This window comes from Sminthopsis crassicaudata, chromosome 3, assembly GCF_048593235.1.
Source record: "Sminthopsis crassicaudata isolate SCR6 chromosome 3, ASM4859323v1, whole genome shotgun sequence".
Classification (NCBI taxonomy): domain Eukaryota; kingdom Metazoa; phylum Chordata; class Mammalia; order Dasyuromorphia; family Dasyuridae; genus Sminthopsis; species Sminthopsis crassicaudata.
This window is the reverse complement of record NC_133619.1, coordinates 28,545,775-28,568,763: the sequence shown is the minus strand read 5'-3', so window position 1 is coordinate 28,568,763 and position 22,989 is coordinate 28,545,775. Positions and strand designations below refer to the sequence as shown.

The following is a 22,989-nucleotide window of genomic DNA, read 5'->3' as shown; positions in this document are numbered from 1 at the left end:
TTTTATTATTGTTGTTGTCAGTTTTGTTGAATCATTTCAGCCACGGTCAACCCTTTGGAACCCATTTGGGATTTTCTTGTCAGAAATACTGAAGTAGTTTGTCATTTCATTCTCCAGCCCATTTTACAGATGAGGAACCTAAGGAAAACAGGATTAAGTGACGACAGAAAATCTCTAGATGAGATAAAAGAAATTATCTAAAAAGGGAAAGGGTAGGACTAAAAAATGAAAAATGTATACAGGAAAAAGGACTTTCTAGAGATGGGTGAGCAGAAAATCATGATGCAGAGAATGAAGGGAAGGAAACAGATCTTTGTCACACAAGAGTGCTGAAGCAAGCATGAGGCCCTGCCCAAACAACATGATTGTAGACCTTCTGAGGAACACCTCAGGAAATGTTGGGATCTTGAACATATCACTGAGGCAGACCATCAAGGTGATGGTGAGGGGAGAAATCCACTTATTCCATCCAGAGGGAAAGAGGCAAAAGGTGAAATTTCTTAAGATATGGAGGCTACCATATATAGAGCCAGCATGACAGTTGGAAGGGAAACTGTCATCCAAATGCGACAAAAATCTATCTAAACTCTTCAAACCCACCATTACTTGCTCACTTTTGTTGATTCACATAGAGATAAATGATTTAGCCAGAAATATATCCCTCTAATGATTTAGAAGACAATGATAGAATAGCATGATAATGATGATGATGATGTAACCATAGTAATAACTACCATTCATAGCTCTTCAAGATTTGCAAAGTACTTCATATACTATAACTTATTTGAATCTCCCAACAACCCTATGAGATAAAATCTGTGATTATCTCCTTTTTACAAATGAAAAAATTTAGGCCCCAGAACATTAAGCGATCTAATGTCTAAGGCAGAATTTGAACTCAATTCTTTCTGACTCCCAGTCCTAACCTCCATTCCCGGATCTATTTAATTGAAAACTAAGGCTTTAGGGGCACAGAGTATTTTCAGCTTTTCAACTTAAAGGTTGCAACCTTGGAAGAAAAAAAAACAGATTTGAAAAATAAACATCATATCTCAAAAAACAGTTTTAGGAATTAGGGCTTACATATCCAGAATGTTGATTTGCGAACAAGAAATGGAGGACAGCGCAATATAGTACATATGGTAGGCATTTAAAATGTTTTGGGTGAGTCAAATAATTAACTTAATATGAAAATATGTGTTGGGTGTGTAACTCACCTAATCATAGCGGAATTTGGAAAGGAATAGGCAACATGAAAAATTTTAACCCAGATACTCTTATAGAGAATAAATTAAATGTGGAGAGAAGAGCCCTAGTAGAGCAGATGCCTCATAATTCTTATGTGGAAAAAATAGAAATGGGTAAGAATCAGTACGGGGGATTTGAAAATCTGAGTAATATGGTATGGACTTCAATACAATTGAAATTTTGACAATCATTATCCAAAGGAGGATAGCTTGGCATGTTCCTGGCATAGCCACGGTGCTGGACTTGGAATCAGGAAAACTGAATTCAAATCCTACCCTCAACACTTAATGGTTATGTAATGATGAGCAAGCATTTTTTAAAAATCAAATCCTCATCTTTCCTATCTGAAAAATGGTGATATTCTTTCAGGATATTAGAAGAAAACTGTTTTGTGAACCTTACTATATAAAAATTATATGTTTTATATATAATATATTTTATTGTGTATAATATATATATATATAATATAATATAAGGTTGATATATGGAAAGGAATTTTATTGTTCAGCCAGTTTTCAGTCATGTACCCCAATTTTCATGACCCCAATTCTTGGTTTTCTTGGCAGTCCAATATCTATTGGACTGATTTGCCATTTTTTTTCTTCAGCTCATTTTACAAATCAGGAAACTGAGAAAAAGAGTTAGTTGACTTGCCCAGAGTCACATAGAAAATAAGTCTCTGAGGCCAGATTTGAATTCAAGAATATGTCTTCATGAATCCAGTCAAGCACTCTATCCACTGTGCCACCTAACTGCCTGGAAGAGGAATTAGATTTATTCAATTTAGCCCCAAAGTGTAGAATATGGGACAGAAGGATGCCCATAAGAGGCTGGATAGAAGGAAAACTTAATGTTCTTCAAAAATAGAAGGTGAGATTGTGGATTCTACCTCAAAAGATGGCTTCAAAGAAAGGCTGGATAAGCTTTCATCAGGAATATTGCTTTGAAGAAGCATAAGATTTACTTCTGATAAGCCAAAATCAACTGGTGCTGTGAAAGTTCAGAAAAGAGACCATGTTATCTTGGAGTTCATAAATTGGGAGCTAAAAGTGAGCTGGACCTTAAACTTTAGGAACACACATTTTTAAATGTCCAGAGGGGGGGGAAAAAAAAGTTCAAGATCCCATTGAAAGAAACTCTAAAAGGAAATGTCTCAAGAAGATTAAAAGACTTTAAGATGTTAAACTCTTAGTTTACTATAGCCCTAGGAACAGATAAGGGTGGAGAAAGTCTAAAAAGGAAAACCTTGCTATATAATGAGCTCTCTTAAATGAAGGAATGTCTCACAAAGGATTAGTATATAAGCCTATTAAAATGTTGGGATGCTTACCAAAATAAATAAAACTAGCACAAAAAAATAAAGACCTCAAAAGAAGGGGAGGATTAATCTATGTTAAGAGCCAAAAAATATCAAAGATAAAAAATGTACACAGATAAGGGAAAATTACACCATGATATCACATGACAGAGAAGGCAAAACTATTCGATTCTAATTTTTATTTTGTCTTCTCCATGAAAAAGAACTATCTTCAAATGGAAAAATGTTGTAAGATAAGGCATGATAGAGAGCACCAGACTATCTTAAACACAAATATGGATCCAAATTATCTCCTAGAATACAAAAAGAACTTTTCTGACTTCAAGCCAAGGAGCAGTAATTGTTGAGAAATCAGTCAAAAAGAAAGTCAGGAGATGAGCAGAGAGACAAGTATTGACTGAGGGATTTTTCTCACCTCTTTCCCAGGCTCAGATCTTTCTCTTCATATACAATAGTCCCCAGGAAACAGATAAGGAGGGGAAAGTCTAAAAAGGAAAACTTTGCTGTATAATGAGACCTCTTAAATGAAGGAATGTCTCACAAAGGATTAGTATATGAGCCTATTAAAATGTTGGAATGCCTACCAAAATAAATGACATTAGCACAAAAAAAAAAAAAATCCATCCTTCATTCAGAGTTGCCAAGATGGGTGTACTTTATACTTAAGGAAGAGTAGATTTCAGAAAATACAAGCCAGAATGTCTAATATCATTCATTGGCAAAATTTCAGAATGGATTGTTAAACAGATGGCTTATAAGAGATGGTGACTATGAACCAGCATGATAGAGGAAGGTTATTAGAATAATAAATCAAGGTATATTTTTATTTCGACAAAGCAATGAAAAGAACACAGGATTTGGAATCAAATTTACTGTGTGACCTTGAGCAATTCACTCGCTCTCCTGGGCCTCAGTTTTCTTACCTGTAAAAATTTTTTTTATATTTATTATACAATATGGTTTGGATACATGGTCTTTGAGTCCCTTTTAGCTCTATTTCTTTAATGCTATGATAATTTTTTTTTTTTTTTTGGAAAGGTGAAAAATGCAGATTAGATGATAATAAACTAAGTTGTTCTATTTGGCCAAATAACTATACCCAAATAATTTTGTTCAATGAATTCATCTTGGCCCTTAGAGGTTAGTCTTCCTCTCTCTTCTGTTCACTAATTTTATCAACTTCTCAGGTAAAAAAACAAAACAAAAAAACAAAAAAAAAAAAAAAAAAAAAAAAAACCAGAAAAGAGGAAGCAAGACATATGAGATAGAGAATTGATCTCTAAGCCATGAAGAATTGAGTTCATGTCTCACTTGTAATATATTCTGGCCATGTGACCTCGGACAAGTCTCTTAACATTTAAGGTCTAGGAATCTAAGACTATGAAATAAAAAAAAATAAAAGAAAATTTAAAAAGGCAACTTGTCTGCCTTACTAAATGGAGTTTCCTCACTTAAAAGTTCCCTATTCTACATAAAAACAATTTTATTGATTGTTTTTGTGAATGTCATACAGCTCGGAGATAGCTAATATACTGGCTGACAATGGAGATTCAAAGTGTGTGTGTGTAGACTAGATTTACGAGACTAGACCAGGAAAGCCCCCCATAGAAAGTGCAATTTTAGTTAAATATGAAAGGAAATCAGAGAAACTAAGAGAGACAGAGTAGCAGGCATTGTTGGGGGACAAAGGGGAGACCACTATTGCAAAGGCAGAGACATAGGAGATGGAAAGCTTTAAAAAGGCCAGAAGAACTGGATAGGAGAATACATAAAAGAGAGTAAAGTGTGTTGGAAGGGACAAAGTAATAAAATTTTTACATATCAGAAAATTTAGCATTTTGATTCTGAAAGTAATAAGGAGCCATTGGTGCTCTTTGACTAGATTAGAGTAGGGCAGTGGGATAGGAGGCTAAGGGGGTAACAAGGACTGTCCTATATTTTAAAATAATCACCTTGGCAACTGAGTAAAGTTGGGAAACATTAGAAAGGTCTTGCAGTAGGTCGGGTGAGAGGTGATAACTACCTGAATAAGAGTGGAGCTATGTAAGGGAAGACGCTATAGATGCAGAAATAAGATTTAGCAACAGATTCTGCAGGTGGGATGAGTACCAATGAAGAGTTGAGAATATGGTCAAAATTTATTAAGCATCCATTATGTGCCAACCACTGGGAAATAAAGAACAAGAGAGTCTGGTCTCAAAGATGGGGGAGGCCGTGTATAAAAATCTGAGGCTCTGGATGCTTTTTTAAATCTGCAGGTGTGAACCTCCTGGTGGGAACAGAGAATGGACTGATGCTGTTGGATCGAAGTGGACAAGGGAAGGTCTACAGCTTGATCAACAGGAGGCGATTTCAGCAGATGGACGTCTTAGAGGGCCTGAATGTTCTCGTGACAATATCAGGTATGAATAGGAAGGCTGAGCTCACTTACTCTAGTTCTGTCTGTGACTGTCGCCAGCTGCCATGGGATTCAGAACCTCTGTCAGCATGGGCCCAGAGAGATCACCCAGGTCGGAGACCAAAAAGGGAAATCTTCCTTCCTTCTTGAGCCCCAGCCCTGTGGGCTATGTCGCTTTCCCTTCTCTGCGGTGCATCTAAATCAGACAAACTCAGCAGCAAAGGCAATATGGCTCTCCCTCCCCTGCCAAGATGTCCTGAGTATCTCATTAAAGTCTCTGAGCTGCATCCCAGGGTAAATTACTGTCTAACGCATGACACAGAAAATGAAAATATTGAGCTGGGGGGGGGGGGGAGCGGGGGAGGAGGGATCATTGGCCAAATGTCTGCAGCCTTTTTCTCAGGAGCCATAGTAGGTCTGTGCTAGTGCCCATTTTGGCAGAACAGTCAGCACAATGCAGAAGCATTGTGTCTCTACCTGTTGCTCCTGTGGGTGAAAGTCATTTATTCTGTTGCTCTGTATCCCCCCAAAAAGAAGCTACAAATGGAAATGAGTCATTGGGAAAGACTGCAATATTGACAAACTGAAAAGGTACCCCTAGAAATTATCTTAAAAGGAAGATTTTCCTTCTATTCTTAATGCCTCATCACCCCCATTTTCCTTCTTTGTAGCTCAGAATGAATTAGTTTTTATCAAGGATCTGTCCATCCTTAGGTTCTCTTGCTGTTATTGAAAATATTTTTTTGTTTCATAGATTCTTCTTCCAATGATCTCTTGTGTGTCTTTGGCCCCCTTTCCCATCAGTAGGTACCTGGACACACACTGATTTTATGAATTGTGCGTGAAAGCGTGCTTGGCTATTCAGAATTTTCTTCTGTTTTGAGAAAAATATTTGATCAATGATATCTTTTGTTCTTTTCCCTTTCTATTTGACTACTCAGATACTACTCATTGTTTTTTAAATGACCAGAAGTTACCATAGGAGTTAAATCCATATAATTAAGGGATTCAAACTAAAGTGTGATCTTGTTTTTCTTTTTAAAAAAAGTTTTTTTGATAACTGTATTTTAATATAATTGACTTCTGTAGTAATAGTCCAAATTTTATGTAATACATTTTAAAATATTCTGGAAAGAAATACCCCTAAGTGTCAGTAGCCTGTCAAAGGGACCCAATGATACACACAGATGATGAAGAATCCCTGGGCTACGCATCTTGGCCATGGTTTTTGTTTCTTTAATTGCTCATGGAGGTACCCATGGGATGGTAGAAAGCTGAATTTAGAGCCAGAAAACTTGTGTTCAAGACCTCCAACAAATTCTAGCTATGTGAGCTTGTGCAAGATGCTCAATCTCTCTGTGTTCTAGGCCAGTGGTATCTAACTCAATAGATATGGGGGCTATTAAACCCGACATAAATAAAGATCTCTGCAGGTGCATATTCACCACATATTAACATCATATAGGTTCTCATAAAAATACATATTAATGTTATCTATATTCCTAGAAAACTTTATATTCACATCTTCTATGATCTTAGAAAACTACATATCTATTTTCCATTGTATTTTATATCTTATTTCTCAATTACATTTTAATTTGGTTCAGGATAAACTCAGAACTATTATCTTCATGTGTGGCCCTCTCCTCTTCACAATTTCTTAAGTTACAGAAACAATTGTACAAGGACTTGCCTTATTCAGGAGTTTTCGATATGCAGGAAATTACAAATCCAATCCCTCCCCTTAGCTTTGGTCTCTCAGGATAATTCATGGATTGGTGCCAAGTCTAAACTTTTGTCAACCACAAGGTACGGTCAGCATCTGTGTGAAAGAGAATCCTGCTGATATTTTGCACCCTATAGTCAATCTCCTTCTATTTTCTTGGATGTCATGTCTCCGTGGGGGTGAGGGTAAAATCATTTATTCTGTTACAAAGCTCAAGAAAGGAAAGAGCTAAATGAAAACAAGAGCTTGGAGTTCTTTGATTTTGCTCAGCACAATATGGGTCAGAAAAAATATGTGGAAGCTCCTTGAAGACCAATGTCCTTGCTGATGAGTTCCCTGCATTTTCTGATCTCTGAAATAAGTAACTATCCCCCAAAAAGTCTCTTAAGGCATGAATGTCCTTAAGCTACAGTTCAAATGAACAGAGAATTCATGTACTCTGGTTTTTAGACATATATTTCATTCACTAGACACCTTTGAAGTTTATAATCATAAAAAGGGGTGATAGGATTTACAACTGGAAATCACCTTAGAGATCTAAAATCTAGCCCAACCACTTCATTTGACAGGTGAGGAAATTGACATTCAGAAAGCATATCACACAGGGAGTAACCAACTGAACCAGTACTGTGGAAAGGTACAGAATTGGAAGTCAGTCCTAGATTTTGATGTTCCTCCCATTTCTACATCTAAAGTCCTCAGATCCTAGAATGAGTTCTGCTCTGACACTTAGAAGCAATGTGACTGTTAATTGATCTTGACCTTGATTTTCTTACCTGAAAATGGGGCTAATAATAGAAAAGAATTTTATAATATAAAAAAACTTATACATTGTAAGCTTTCGTTAATAGTACAAAATGAACTGAAGCTCTAGACAGAATGAAGGAAAAGTATGAACTCTCAAAGTTTGCCAGTCATAGGATGATTAATCTAATATGACCATCACTGCTGAGTATGTATTTAGAGAAGCTGTGCCATAGAGAGACCAAATTCTACACTTCATATACTGCTGAGCCTACTTTATTTCTGAGAACATCTTGCCCTAAAGGATCTTAAATCTTCTTTCCTCTCTGTTCCTTTTCCATTTTTACTTTAAAGTATTTCTAAGTCATATATCTCATAGTATCATAGAATGTTTTAGGTGCCTGACATTAATTGTAGCTCCTATTGTAGAAGTGAATAATTCCCATTTTTTTTCACCATTTTAAATTCTATTATTTGTTAGAGAATTTTGATAAAGGATACAGAAAACCAAAGATAGTAAGCATCGAGTCTGTACATGGTGGGTTTAGAGAAATGAAGTGCTGTGATTTTGTCCAGAACGGTACTCCCAACACACACACACACACACACACTCTATACTATGTATAGAGTGTACTATAGTACAAGGGTTTTAGCAAGGAGTTTCTGGATAGATTTGGGAGGTCTATGAATTTGGATGACGAGAATATTACATACTTCTCTTCAATGTAATTGATTTCCTTTGTAATCCTGTGTTTTTACTTGATGCATTTAAAATTGGATGCCTAGCAGGTGTCCAGTACCTTCATCCAACTGGCTGCCAAGAGGATCCATGACACAGGAGATCTTTGGAATCCATGTAGCCATGTCCTGATACCCAAGTTACATTAATGTCATAAAAGCTTCCTTTGTACACTAAGGATAGACAGTTTATAGAACTTTCATCCAAGAAAAGTAGCAAAAAATGAGTCAATTGAAAAAGAATGAATTCTTAAGATGATTAGGTCAGTTATTCTGGGAAAATGTTTAATTTTAACCATGAGTGCTTTGGGTAAAAATACACTGATGTTGAAATGCTGTGATCTGGTCATTGCTATGCCCCTGCTGTTATTAAAAAAAAAAAAAATGTGGATGGGGAAAAGAACTCTCTTGGGATTCATGAAACTAAATCTCTTTTATTTCAATAGGAAAGAAGAATAAACTACGAGTTTACTATCTGTCTTGGTTAAGAAATCGAATCCTGCACAATGATCCTGAAGTGGAAAAGAAGCAAGGTTGGATCACCGTTGGGGACTTAGAAGGCTGTATACATTACAAAGTTGGTAAGTCATGACATCGTGCTTATGAAATATGGAAGAAGAGGCAAGGCACTGAACTTGAAGTCGGGAAGGTCTGGGTTCAAATCTTGCCTGAGACATTTACCAGCTGTGTGACAATGAGCAAGTCATTTAACCACTTGATGCTTCAGTTTCCTCATTTGTAAAATGAGAGATTTAATGACCTCTACTTTTCATTTATAATCCTATGAATTTGATCACATAGCCCATGTTTTCTTAGTCTCAAACATAAATTTAGGTTGTCTTATAATTTTTCCATATGATAAATTTTGAGATCTTCATGTGTCTTTATTGTGATATCCTATCTGAGTATGGTGCTAGCCATTGGAAAAACTTCAGATGTTGATTCAGGAATAGGTTGTGTGTTCAGACTAGCTAAGGTCAGCACATTCATTATCCGAAAATTACTCAACAGGTAATGAAATGGTTTCAACCATAGTTACTTACAAAACCATATACCTACATACATATGTGCATATATATGCATATTTATGTGAATTTGTTCTATATATACTTCTATTTATCAGTTCTTTCTTTGGCAGTTAGCATCTTTCTCCAAATGTCCTTTGTTTTTAATTTGTCTATTTATTATAGTCAAAATGACTTAATTTTATTTTAAGAACAACTTTGACTATATCATTACTATACTATATATAATGTTCTCTTTGTTCTACTCACTTTTCTCTTCATTACTCCATGCAAGTCTTTCCAAGATCATTGAACTCATCATTTCTTATGGCACAGTAGTATTCTATTAAAGCCATCTATCACAGCATTAAAGGGATCCCCATCAGTTGGGAGAATGGAGGAACAAGTCCCATGATTTTTAAATGTGCATGTGACACAAATACAGCCCAGCTCCCAAGCAACTCCCATTATTAAAGGAACAAATATATGCAAAGGTAAACTCTCAGATCAAGGGGAAAACAGAACAAGGATCAAGAAAAAAAAAAACATTCAAATACAGTGGAGCCACAATTAGAATCACACAAGACCTAGCAGTAGCTACATTAAAAGTCTTGGAACACAATATGTCACAAAAGCAAAAGAATTAGAGTTGCGAACAAAAATATCATACCCAGCAAAATTAAATATAATCTTGAATGAAAAAGAAAAAAGGACACTTGCCAGACTTTCAGGATTTTGTTGCAAAAGACCTGAACTTAATAGAAAATTTGACACATTAGATCCAAGAGACATATCGAACATCAAAAATTAATTTCAAGGAACCCAATAAGACCAAGCTGTTTATATTTTATACATGGAAATGTAAAACAAATGCCTAAAATTGCAATTAATAATTGGGTAGTTAAAAAAAACATTGAGGTAGAGCTGAAGATAACGTGATTCTAAAAAAGCAAAAATGTATAGAAAAAAGTAAAAAGTAATTGTTATATGAATGAAGTATAGGAGCAAGAATTGACAAAGAGAATTAAATGGGGGACGGGAGCTGGTAGTTCTGAAATCCTAATCATGTTCAAAATGAGTTAAAGAAGGAATAATATGTATATATCTAGAAGAGTGTAAAAGTCTTCTAAATTTATAAAGAAATAAGAGGAAAGGAATATAGAAAGGTGGGATACAGAAGAGTGGGTAGACTAACAGGAATGGGATAAGGTATGTAGATTAATGGGATAAGAAGAAAGCAAAGGGTGAAAAGAGAGAAAATGAAAGGAATTCATGGGGAGGGGAAGGGCTAAGTAATTGCAAGGCAAGATAAGGGGTTAAAGTAAAGCTAAGGAATCCCCAGGAAATAAGATACACACAAACATAATAACAATGATCAGAAGTAGAATTTATTGGGTGGAGCAGACGTAGCCATTATTGATCTCAATCAAAGTTACAGCTAAAATAGATTAAATCAAAAGGGAAAAATATAGGGAAACTACTCCATATGTCAGCCATATTAATCAATGTTGTTTTAGACCATTTAAAAATAATCAGTTAGTACAATGTTTGAATATTGCTGTAGTGTGGTGAATGATGAGTTGGTGAAAAATATGGAAAGATTTGTACTCTTGGAGGATGATGTTATCTTCCTTCAGAGAAACAAAGGGCATGTTTGTCATGTCATATAGTATGACCTTGTTTTTGTTTAGATTTATATGTTATAGATATATTATATGAATTTATGTATATGTTATAGATATCTATATAAAGGTATGCATGTATATATATGTGTGTGTATATATATGTATATATAAATGTATCTGCATTAATTTTAGCCTTCTTGGGGGAATTAGAGAGAAGGAAAAGGAAAAAAGAATAAAATAAAAAATGCACAGAGAACAAAACAGTTCTGAACACAACGTATAGTATATATTATATAGGTTTTCTTTATAACCATCAATGTAAGGCATAGAGAATACTCTCCCTGAAAATCACTAAAGAAAGGAACTATCCTAGGGAAAATACAAGCCACATCCAGACTTGTTTAAAATGATTTTGGGGGGAAGGTAACAACTGTCAATTTTTCTCACACACTCCCTAGTGGCAATTTTTTTTTTCTCAGTTATGTTTCCAGAGAAGGAACACATTTTTGACACACCAGAAGAGTTAAATTTATATATTGCTTTGAGGTTTGAAGAGCATTTAACATTTGATCCTCAATCCTATAAGGTGGATGCTATTAATATCCCCATTTTATAGCTGAGGAAACTGAAGCAGAATGAGATTAAGGACTTCCTTTGTGAACTAAGGATAGACAGTTTAAAGAGCTTCTATCTAAGAAAAGCACCTTCTGTCTCTCCCGGTCTTTATCTCTATCTCTCTCTCATTCATTCATTCATGTTTAACCACATAGAGATAATTCTCATTCATAGCTATACAACAAAGCACCAAAAACACCTCCCTGAGAACAATCTTTTGGCAGAAATGTTTAATTCAATGAAAATACCACTCTGTTTTTTTAGGAATCTGCCTTTAAGGATCTCTAAGTGAAGTTACCTTTCTCTTAGTACAGATTACTTAGTCAAATTACTAATGTTATTTGATTTTCGATTCATTGTCTAGTGACTTCTAGCAACTAAATTTTGGGCCCCCAAGGGAATGTCATTGTTCTTCAGAATCACAGAAAGCTTGGAGGGGAACCAATCAACAAACATTTGCTAATAGCCTATAATATACCTGGTTTTGTGCTAGGTACTGGGAATGTAAGTGATTTTGAGACTTTTCCTGCCCTCCAGAGGCTTAAATAGTGGAAAATGCCAATCAAAACTGTGAATAGCATTACCTCTTGTGTCAGCCTTGCAACTAATTTTCAAAAAACTCAGAATATAAAGTGCCTGTTTGGAGCACAAATTCAAGCTAGCCACCCCCATGCTAAGCATCTCTTGTAATAATCCCTTTCTCTTTCTACTTCTTTTATCACAAGACTGGATAGTCTCTTTCAACACCTGTAGAGGAAAGTGGAGACATCTCAAATATTCTGTGAATTTATTGTGAGATTATTTTCTCATTAATTGCTAGACTGTTTAGGCAAATGGATTTTCAAGTCTTATTTTTACCCACCTCATTTGTATACTCCATTCTACTTTGCATATATGATACATGCAATGCAAGTGCCTCCCTCCTGATAGACAATTCTGTGATTGAGACAAAGAAAATCAAATATCTAACAAGCTACTTTTGTCCAAACAATTCATTTTAGATTGGATAATGTTGAGATGATGAAAATGAAAGTGACTTGGCCAAGTTAAGCACAAAAGGCATGACATGAATATAAATTTTATAACTTTAAAGCTAGAGTTCTTCCTATAATACTATAAGATCTGCTTTCATTTCATTTTGACCTGAACATTTAAACCAATGTTTATATTCCAGACTATTTTGCATTGGAATCCTAATTTTTTTTAGCAATCACAAGAGGGTTCTAAATTATTCTTGGTTTTGCCCAAAAGAGAAGCATCAGAGGATAGAAGAGAGATGGATAGCACAGCTAATAACAAGCCATTCAAGGAACCAAAGGAAAATTTCTTGTGTGCTGAATAGAAATTCTATTGGGAATTTATGGAAAGATATAGATAAGGATTATACAAGGGAAGAAAACATAGAGGGGCCATTATGTCATAGCAGAGGGGCTATTGTACCAATGAGATCAAAGATGAAGCAAAGTGGAATCACTGAATCCAGATACATTGAAGTGTCTGTGATTTGGAGTATTCAGGTTAATCTGCCATACAGACAGCTAGTTGGATAGAGATATGATCAACAGACTGATATTCTACCTTAATGAGACTATATACATGATGCATGATATATACACAATTGAAGTTCAACGCTGAACTTCAAAGAACTAAGAATATAACAACATCCAATAATCACCCAAATTATACTGATTACAAGTTAGTTTTTCTTCTTTGATTCAAAAGATCTTTGGGGTATGACCAATGTCTCAGATCATCATTATGACTTTCAGCATAATGAGGAATCATTATCAGATGATTCCTGTACAACGATGCAGGGAATTATCATAAAGAATGAATAATTGACAAGACATACACAAGTATCTATATGTATTTGTGTGTATAAACATGCATGTACATATATGTGTAAATACATATAGATTAGAGAAAGAGAGAGAAGACAGAAAGGGATACAGGGGAAAAAAAGGATTAGAGGAGAGGAGAGAAAGAGAGGGGAGTAAAAGGAAGACAATGGAAGAGGAGAGGAAGGGAGGGGAGGGGAAAAGATGGAAGAGGAAGGGAGAAAGACCACTCCATTTTATAAAAATGCCAGAATTCAGTTGTTATGCAAAATTATTATAAAGCATAGGGCAATTAATAAGCTCTCATTACTTGTAACATATTCATAGAAATTAAAATGCTTTACTCAGTATTTTCACAGTGGAGAGAAAAATGTTACTATAAGATCCAAGAGTCCCGACACACTGAAATTTGAGCTGGCTATGTTTTTAATTAATAATCAAATTTCAAAAAGCAAGAAAGAGTCATTGGAAAAGTTTGTTTCTCTTTCTATTGATTTATTTTTCTATTACCTCATCATACCTGATCTCTACTATGACAATAGTTTTCTGTGAGATTTCGCTTCACTTTTCCAACGAAATCACAGGCAGGTGTGCCAGCCCTCTTTATCTACAGTTCATGGCACTGGTCCATAGAAAGGCAAGGAAGAGAATGTAGATAATGATTTAAAGTCACCATTACTATTAGTGAATCATAGCTAAGATCTGCAGACAAAAAAAGGAAGTTCCTAATCTTTTAGGGAGAGGGGAGTGGTGTCAGAAAGTCTATTCTTCAGGCTAAGTCACACCTGTGACTGGGGTGTAACAGAAGGAGTGGAGTCAGAGAACCTGGCTTTAATGCTCAACTCTTTTGCTTAGTACTCATATGACCTTGGGAAGTACCTTTAATTGGAGCTTCCTTGTCTGTAAAATTCTGGAGGCATTTTTCTTTCCAGTCCTTCTTCTATCTCTAAATTGATCATCTTACAATAGGATGTCAAATGGGGAGGTGCCTCAGGGATCGGATTACTTCAACACTTTCATTTAAACAGGTGAGAAAATAGGCTTAAAGAGAAGAACTGACTTATCTGTGCATCACAGCAGAGAGTGTAGGTTCTAACTTAAGAGTCTTTCATTCCAAAGCTAGTGTCCTTCCCTTATCACTAAGGTGTCTTCCACATGGAAGTTGTACATTAAACAGCTTGATAATAACCAACACATTTGCTTACTCGTGGTACTTTTTCTTTTTTTATAATTTTAGTGAAATATGAACGGATCAAATTCTTGGTGATTGCCTTGAAAAATGCTGTAGAGATATATGCGTGGGCTCCTAAGCCATACCACAAATTCATGGCGTTTAAGGTAAGCGGTAACGTCATTACCAACTAAACATGACCAACTAGATCTTTGGTCTTGCACGTCCTACACTAAGCCTCTCCTTTTCCAAGATGCCTTCCATGCTTGGTGCCATCTTTTCCATTTCTACTATATGGATTTAACAAGTGTAGGATCATTTTTAGACCAAATTTCTTACTTTAAGAGAGTCTTTGACATACTGGAAATTTTGCCAAGCTAATATCACCTCCTCCTCTTCTAAGTAACAGTATCATCCTCCAAACAGTATTTATGTCTGTGAACAAGAAAAGTGTCTGTCCTTTATCTTCTCGGGGAACATACAAGATCATAGGAGTTGGTACTGGAAAGTGTTGAGAGTTCATCTGATACAAGTTTCTCCTTTGATAGATAAAAAAAAAAAAATCTGAGATGCAGAGAGAGTTAGGCAAACTTTCCCCAATTTACACAGACTACATGGGAGAGAGTTGAGATTTGAACTCAGATTCCAAGAATGCAAATTCAGTATTGATTTTTGTTATGCAACACATTTTCATGTGTAATCTTTCATAATCTTGAGCAAGTGACTTGCTTTCTCTGGCCCTTAGTTTCTGCACCTAAAAAGGAAAGTTTCTAGGATCCCATCCTGCCCTAATATTCAGTAATTGTGGGATTGTTAAGGGAAAGAGGTCCTCCAGCTGATGTAAATCTAAGGCTTGACATGAATTTAAAAGAAATGGATCTTTTGTGAAACCTCTCTGTTCAGTGAAGATTCTCTTAATTCAACTGATTCATTTTTATAAAGAATCACATGTTCAAAGCTAGAAGAAGCCTTATAAGTCATCTAGTCTACCGCTATCATTTGAAAATGAAACAGGCAGAAAGGGGTGAGAATTCCTGAAAGGTCATACAGTAAGTGGAAAAACCAAGAATCAACCCTTGGATTGTTGACCATGATTGTAGGGCTCTAACTTTATTTGCTTTATGTCCTATAGATCCATATTGCTTTTTTAATTAAATTCTGAACTGCTTTCAAATGAATTCTAATTATGTTAACTAAATTAAATGATTATGTCTTTGGAAACTGATTTTCATCTTTTTTTTCTCCTTTCAGTTTTAATTTGCTTTTGTTTTCAATATTGGTTGGGTCTTCACTCACTATGACTGAATTGTTTGGATCAAATAGTTTATAGGGGTCTCATTCAAGTAGACTTAAAAGGCTAATCATGGTAATAGAAAGAAGACCCATCCTTCCAGGTACCTTGTTGTTTGAGGAACTTTGGCAGTGGCAAATAGCACCTGTCAATGCATTCTCTCATATTCCTTCCCCAACATTTTTCCTAATCTGGGCTTTCTATTCTCTTCTTTTCTCCTTTTGCTCAAGTAGGCATTGGGGCTTTTTATAGTGATGTGGGGATACTCCTCTGTGATGAGTAGCCCCAATTTTCTCATTTCTTCCTGGTACAAATGTCTCAGAGATGTACTTAAAGGGAACATCTCTCAACAGAAATGGGCTTTCCTTTCCCTTTCTTCCCATCCACCATCACCACATTACTGTTTTTGGAGAAGAAAGTTCTAGAACATATTTATGAGGGCAATCTGTCTGGCAAAATCCTTGCATAAAAAAAATTTTTTTACAGAGTCTCCTAACTCTTTCCTAAGCTTCAGTTCCATATCACCAACTGTCTACTTCATTCATATTTGGATTTGGATTTCCCATAGAAACCTTAAATGCATCATGTAGAAAAAATTCCTTATTTTCCCCAGTCCCTTCTTCCAAATTTCTATATTTCTGACAAGGTTACCACCATCCTTCCAGTCTCCCAGATTTTTATCCCCACCATTATCCTTATTTCCTCGTTCACCCTTATCTCAGCTATATAATCAATGACCAGATCCTGGCTTTTCTTTCTTTATAACTCTTTACATCTTTCCCCCTTCCATTGATCACAGTCTCCACCCTGGTTCATGGCCCCATTACTTCTTACTTCTGTTGTAATATCCTTCTAATTTATTGCCTTTCTTCAAGTTTCTTCTCATTCTAATCCACTCCACTTAGCTGCCAAAGTGATTTTCCAGAAGCTCACATCTGCCCATGTCACTTTCCTATTCACAAACTCAAGGATCTCTGAGACAAAATATATGTTTCCAACTGGCTGTTTAAAATCTTCACAACCTGATTCTCCAACCTAATTTTCTAGCTTTTATTCTACTTTCTACTCTCTACAAAGTAGTCACACTTATTATCGTCTTCATCCATGACCCTTCCATCTCCCATGTCCATACTTCTACACTGGCCCTCCCCCATGCCTAGGATATACTCCCTTTTGCTGCCTCCTGCCTCATAACATATCTTTCTTCCTCCAGGTCTAAGATCATTATTTATTTTCTACATGAAGCCTTTCAATGGTCTCTGTCCCTCATAATGCAAGGGCAATGTTTTCTGTATGTACTTGCATGTTCTTTCTCCTGGTAGAATGGAAGTTCCTTGAGGACAGGAATTATTTTTGTTTTCATATAGCCAGCATCCAGTATAGTGCCTGATATACAATAGACAATAAATGCATGTTGATTGATGGAAGGTTTCTAATCCATTCCAGTCTGACAGTCAGGCTGACTGACATCTTGAAAACAAAAGCAAAGAACATACAAAATTCTTATTGTCCCTCAAAATTGCTGTATCCGGAGGTCCCTTATTAAACTACAAACTCTTTGAAGGGTACATATCTTGTCATATTCACCTTCCCTTTCACACAGTAGATACTTAGGAACAGTTTGAATGATGGATGGTTGAATAGATAAATGAAATGAATGAATGACTGTGGCCATGGGCAAAAGAAGAAGAGAAAAAGCTTCACAGCCAGAGCAACTGCTATAGCAAAGGAGTTATCTGAAGTCTAAGCTTATATTGTTAAATGCTTCTAAGAGAACATTTATGGGTGAGTAAGGATTGAAATAATCTGTGAATAAAATCAAACAAGCATCAAATTTAGCCTAGTTCCTTAATTTCTGAAATCTGGAAATTTACATCTACTAGAACACCAGAAACCACTAGAAGTAACATTGTCATTGTGGTATGGGGACTAACAAAAGTGTTATCTAAAGTCTTTTGCAGATCTCCAGCACAAACCCCTACTTGTCGACCTTACAGTAGAAGAAGGTCAAAGATTAAAGGTTATTTTTGGATCACACACTGGTTTCCATGTGATCGACGTAGATTCGGGAAACTCTTATGATATCTACATCCCGTCCCATGTAAGTCCATAGAATATTTGTGATCATGGTCATATGATAGCTTTGCCAAATGCTGAAGAGATTTTTTTTTTTTTTTTTTTTACAAATTATCGCTCAGAATCTTTCCTACTTTTATACATGCTTCTTTCTGATACTTTAGTGCATATTGACAAATCACCGAAATACAGTTGTCTTTATTTAAATTCTGTGTGGAAATTGAATTGGTAGTATGTAAGCTCCTTAGGACAGAAAACGTATTTCATTTTGTTGTATTTTGTTATTGTCCCTGTTATCAGTGGAGTACCTTGCACATAACTTAATAAATACTTGTTGGATTGGAGATTTTGGAAACCCATCTTTGTAACTGCTTGAAGAGGGATTGTTCCATGATAGAAAGTATTCAATAAACTTAATGTGACATCTTTGGAACCACAGATAGAAATAGGCACAAGAAATTCCCTTCAAGAGGACAGGAGTTATTGATATTACTAATACAAAGTGTTTCTCTGTTTTAAGAAAAACCTTGTCTCAGTTATATCTGGTTGCTCTCTTTGGTCCATTGTTGAATGAGCTTATTCTAAAGATAGCTAGCACATGATTGATTAGAGTTTGGTAATCAGATTGTGCCTTTCTGCAATCCAATAGCAAACCTATTGTAATCATATCCCAGCTTTACTTTAGTTAGCCCAGTAGTTTTCACAATATGTTTAGATATTGCAAGGGCTGCCCTTGTGATTTTATTTGGGTGGAAAACTTTTGAAGTAGGGATTCATACCATAAATGCAGATCAGAGCCTTTTCTAGGACTCAGTAGTATCTTTAGAGAATTGCCTAAAGCAATGAGAGATTAAGCACCTTGCCATGTATCAGAACTCAAGTTTTCTGACTATATGGACTTCTCTATCCACCCTCCCAAGATGCCTTGGATATTGTAGAAAGCATACACATTCTGGTCCAAAGTATCCTCAATCAGCCTCTGCAATCTCGTGCTACTATCAGATGCTACCTATCTTCTCAAGAAGTATTTTTTTTTTATTTTTTTCAATAGAGAAAGCTTTTCTTTCCTAAAAGAGTTGACAACTTGATGGTTAGATTGGGGTAAATGTAAGAAATTTTTGTCTTCAGAGATAAAGCTTAAAAACTGACAAAGAAAATGATAGTGACTGTTTCCTTGGGATCTTTGGGATGCTTTCTCATCTGAAGCCTTTAGTTTTCTCCATGTAATTAAAGCCTTTTCTTTAAATTCTAGATTCAGGGTAATATCACTCCTCATGCTATTGTCATCTTACCTAAAACGGACGGAATGGAAATGCTCGTTTGCTATGAGGATGAGGGGGTGTACGTGAATACTTACGGCCGGATCACTAAAGATGTGGTGCTCCAGTGGGGAGAAATGCCCACCTCTGTGGGTAGGTTAACCCTTCCTTTTCTCCTTCAACAGTTACACCCCCAAATTGACACGAAAGTCAAGAAAAGTGAAACAACTATTTGAGTCCACAAAACAGTCTGTGAAATTACACTTGTAAGACCCGCTTTGTATGTGTATGTCAAATTGTATGTCATGTTTGTGGTTTAAATGTGAACAGATACTGTAAGTTCTTGCCCATCTAATGTTTTTAATGCAGTTTTGGAAATTCCTTTTGACAGCCTACATTCATTCCAATCAAATAATGGGCTGGGGAGAGAAAGCTATTGAGATCCGTTCAGTGGAAACAGGACATTTGGATGGAGTATTTATGCATAAGCGAGCTCAAAGGTTAAAGTTTCTATGTGAAAGAAATGATAAGGTAAATCCGTTTCAACATTTGCATTAGTGTTTGCATTTTAAGAGACTACCAGGTACCTGTGAAACCTTCCTTTTCCTTTACAACCTCAATTTAGACAGATTAGGTTTAAGCAATGTGATTTAATCCATGTGAATAACTAGATGTATAATATACACACATATCCATACAACACACAAGTAGCATAAAATTATTTTAGAAAGTTTTGTGGGTCAAATGATCATTAGCAATAAAAAAACCCATACTTGGCATGAAGTACATCTGGATTCCTCCTCAATGCAGATTAGAATAGTTAGCCTAGCACTGATAAATGTATAGTAGCCAGTTTTATATTTCTGTGTGTAAATTTTTTAAAAAGAAACTCACTAACAGGACTTGACCTAGTATATGGCTTTTTGACCACTAATGTAAAAAAAAAAATCCTATACATTTTAAACAAGACCAATTTTGATTCACTCATATCCTAGAAACACATTCAAAAATGAATAGAAATTTGATGAATGGCATAGGCCGTAGCATTCCAACAAGACTTTTTTGAAGTAACACATGAGGAAAAAACTCTGCAGCTGGAAATTGCTTAATCATTAATTACCAAGCACTTTTCTGAAGCAGGACTACCTTTACCTTACCCCTCTCCTCTTAGGGTAAGCAAAGGTTTACTATCAACTGAGCTGTTAACATTCTTTAATTAGTAGCCACTATTACCTGCCCTAAAACTATTGCTGAAATGCTTTCCCAGATAACAGCTGATGGAGGAAAGAATTCAGTGAGGTAGAGAGTCCTATTAGCCATACAGCCCCCCCAAATCCAGCATGGCCTCAGACTAAGCTTTGGGGTACACCTCTGGACTGAACCAGACCTCTGGAATGGTTCAGAAAGGCACTTCTGGTGTTTCTCACTAAGGCACTTTCAAGGTTCAAACCTGCCCTAGGAGAAACCCAAACACCTAGCAAAGACTCAGAACCAACTCAAGCTCTTTGCACCTCTTTAAAGGATGAATGAGCTAGACTTGAGCAAGGCTTCTCACAATCTGACCAAGCAGATCCCTGTGATTGGTTCAGGATAGGTCCACATCTTTAGGATTTGACTGACACTATACCAGCCATTCAGGCTTTGGCGTATGGAAGCCAGGCATCTCCTATGAGACACACAGAACACAGACTCTCAGAATTGTATTCTGTGATATTCTACAAAAATATATGCCTAATAATGTGAGGGACTTTAGTGCCCTCCCTAATCTTCCAGTGCTTTGGAGAAGCCAGCTGCTGCCGTCTTCAGTATGAAAGGAACCTTATAAAAAGTCCATATATGGGCTAAGGGTACTTGTTTGCTGGTACAAGGGATTTATCGAAATTCAGCTCAGGCTGGTAGAAACCAAAACATTATCTTTCCCCCAATAAAATAGGTTGGCAGCCTCTTGCCAACATGTCCTTATCCCAGATAGCACCTAATATACCACTAGAAAACCAGGCTTTGATCCTTGACCCTAATTTTTAATTTTCTTAATGAGCCTCAACATTATCAAATCCCTCATTAAAGGAATACAGAATCGGAGAGTCTGAGTTTAGATTCCCACACAGCAAACAAGCACTCCACATAACTTTTTGAAAGTCTAAAGCCTCCTATATATGGGGATTTTAAAGGTCCATCATCAAAAAAGAGAGCCTCTTGAGTGCCAATCACTTGGTCTAAAAATGATAATAATGATAAACCTATGAAGGCAGAAGCATTTCTATCCTGCACTGTATCACATGGCACTTTATAAACAAACACTCAACACAGTCTTAAAAACTGATCCATAATAACAAGGACAAAACATATAAGAGGAAAATGGATGGACGGTTGAAAAGGAGAAAATTAAAGGTCGTGTGATTGAACTAACTCTTTTTTAATTTCAAACAGGTATTTTTTGCATCCGTGCGATCTGGAGGAAGTAGCCAAGTGTTTTTCATGACCCTCAACAGAAATTCCATGATGAACTGGTAGCAGATGAACACTTGGCCCTTGTCATCATGATGTTGTTTCTCTATTAAAAGAACATGACACGTGTGGACTTATGCCAGTCTAGAGGCAGATACAGAAGGCTTGGTTGAACACACTGCTTTCCCCTTCCTCCACTCCCACCTTTCCCTTCCCTTCTCACACCCTGTTCTCCCACTAAATACAGTCCATCTTTCATTGTTGCAGCCTGATTGAGAAAGAGAGAGTGAAAAGAGGCAGGAATTTCTCAGAGAGCCCCAAGAATGCCATACTGTCCCTGTTCAGAGACAGACCATGGGCACTTCAGCGCTGGGGATGTAAACATTGTGTGGTCTTTTCTTCTACTGTGTTACAGTGGGTTATGACTCTTTGCTTTAAAAAAAAAAAAAATTTATCGGTCCCTTACTTTATACAAACAGGGAAGGAAATGGTATTGAGAAAAATGAATCTTCTTTGGATTCTGTCTGCCTGTTAGCATTAAGTATGCAGAATGTTGTAAAATTACCAATTTTGAATGGTGAGAGACAGCACAAATAATGTACCTTATCTCTCTCCTCTGAAGGCCATAACTGTATAGCTGGGTAATTTTAGCAATCTTTTGCCTTCACCAACCTAAAGGTTGCTTTTTGACAGCAACTAGTTAATGAATTTTTAAAAAGAGAAGAAAAATACTAGTTTTCCCCTCTTTTGGGAAATAGATTTTAAATGGCTAAACTACTAGCCTTAGACTAATAAATCAACTACCATTTTTGTCAGTCTGTCAGTCCATATTTTCATATGGACCTTACATAATGGTGCGTGTTGATGGGGTAGTAGTGCCATATGATTGAGTTGGCTCTGGAGATGGAGGGAATCTTTAGCACATCTTTTTCCCACAGCTTGATTATGCAACAGGTTAGGGCAAAAGACCAGGAGGGCTAACGGGTTTCAGAAAAAGGAAGAAGAGCTTTTGAACTAAAAATGCTATGAGATTTACAAGAATGCACAAATCCTCTTGGGCTAAGAGTTCACCGGACTTTGGTTGATATACCCCAATCCTGCCGGGGAAATTGAGGTGTGGGTGACATCTTGGTTTCGGTCTACCCCATCTCTTTCTTCTGTGGGTGCCACTTTCTAGAGATGAAAACTGTGACTTTAAACAAACAAACAAACAAAAATAAAGTAAAAGCTTCTGAGCTGCCTATAATCTCTCTGGGTTGGTGAGAAAAAAAAAAAAAAAGACAACCTGAGAAAAAGCAGGCATCATTAGGCCCAGAAGTTACAGAACTTGGAAGCAGGGTTTTGGCCAAAATTCTGAGACCCTAAATCATTTTACCTTCCTCTAAATTACCCAACATACAGTGAACAACATCTGTGCAGAAATATGTATGTATTTAGTTCAGGTTGAATTGTGTCCTTATAAACTTACTCAAATGATTTCAATTTTTATG

At 36.2% G+C, this 22,989-nt stretch overlaps 1 protein-coding gene across 1 annotated transcript in view; it reads left to right on the top strand.

Annotated features, from left to right (window-relative positions):
• TNIK (TRAF2 and NCK interacting kinase) overlaps nt 1-22,783 on the top strand; it is a 412,485-nt gene extending 389,702 nt beyond the window's left edge. Inside the window, exons 28-34 of the mRNA XM_074301951.1 lie at nt 4,825-4,968; nt 8,619-8,753; nt 14,492-14,592; nt 17,668-17,817; nt 19,045-19,204; nt 19,443-19,582; nt 21,482-22,783. Of these exons, the coding sequence (XP_074158052.1) occupies nt 4,825-4,968; nt 8,619-8,753; nt 14,492-14,592; nt 17,668-17,817; nt 19,045-19,204; nt 19,443-19,582; nt 21,482-21,565 (914 nt within the window). The 3' untranslated portion in view covers nt 21,566-22,783. The remainder of the gene's footprint in view (nt 1-4,824; nt 4,969-8,618; nt 8,754-14,491; nt 14,593-17,667; nt 17,818-19,044; nt 19,205-19,442; nt 19,583-21,481) is intronic.
• Nucleotides 22,784-22,989: the final 206 nt, after the last annotated feature.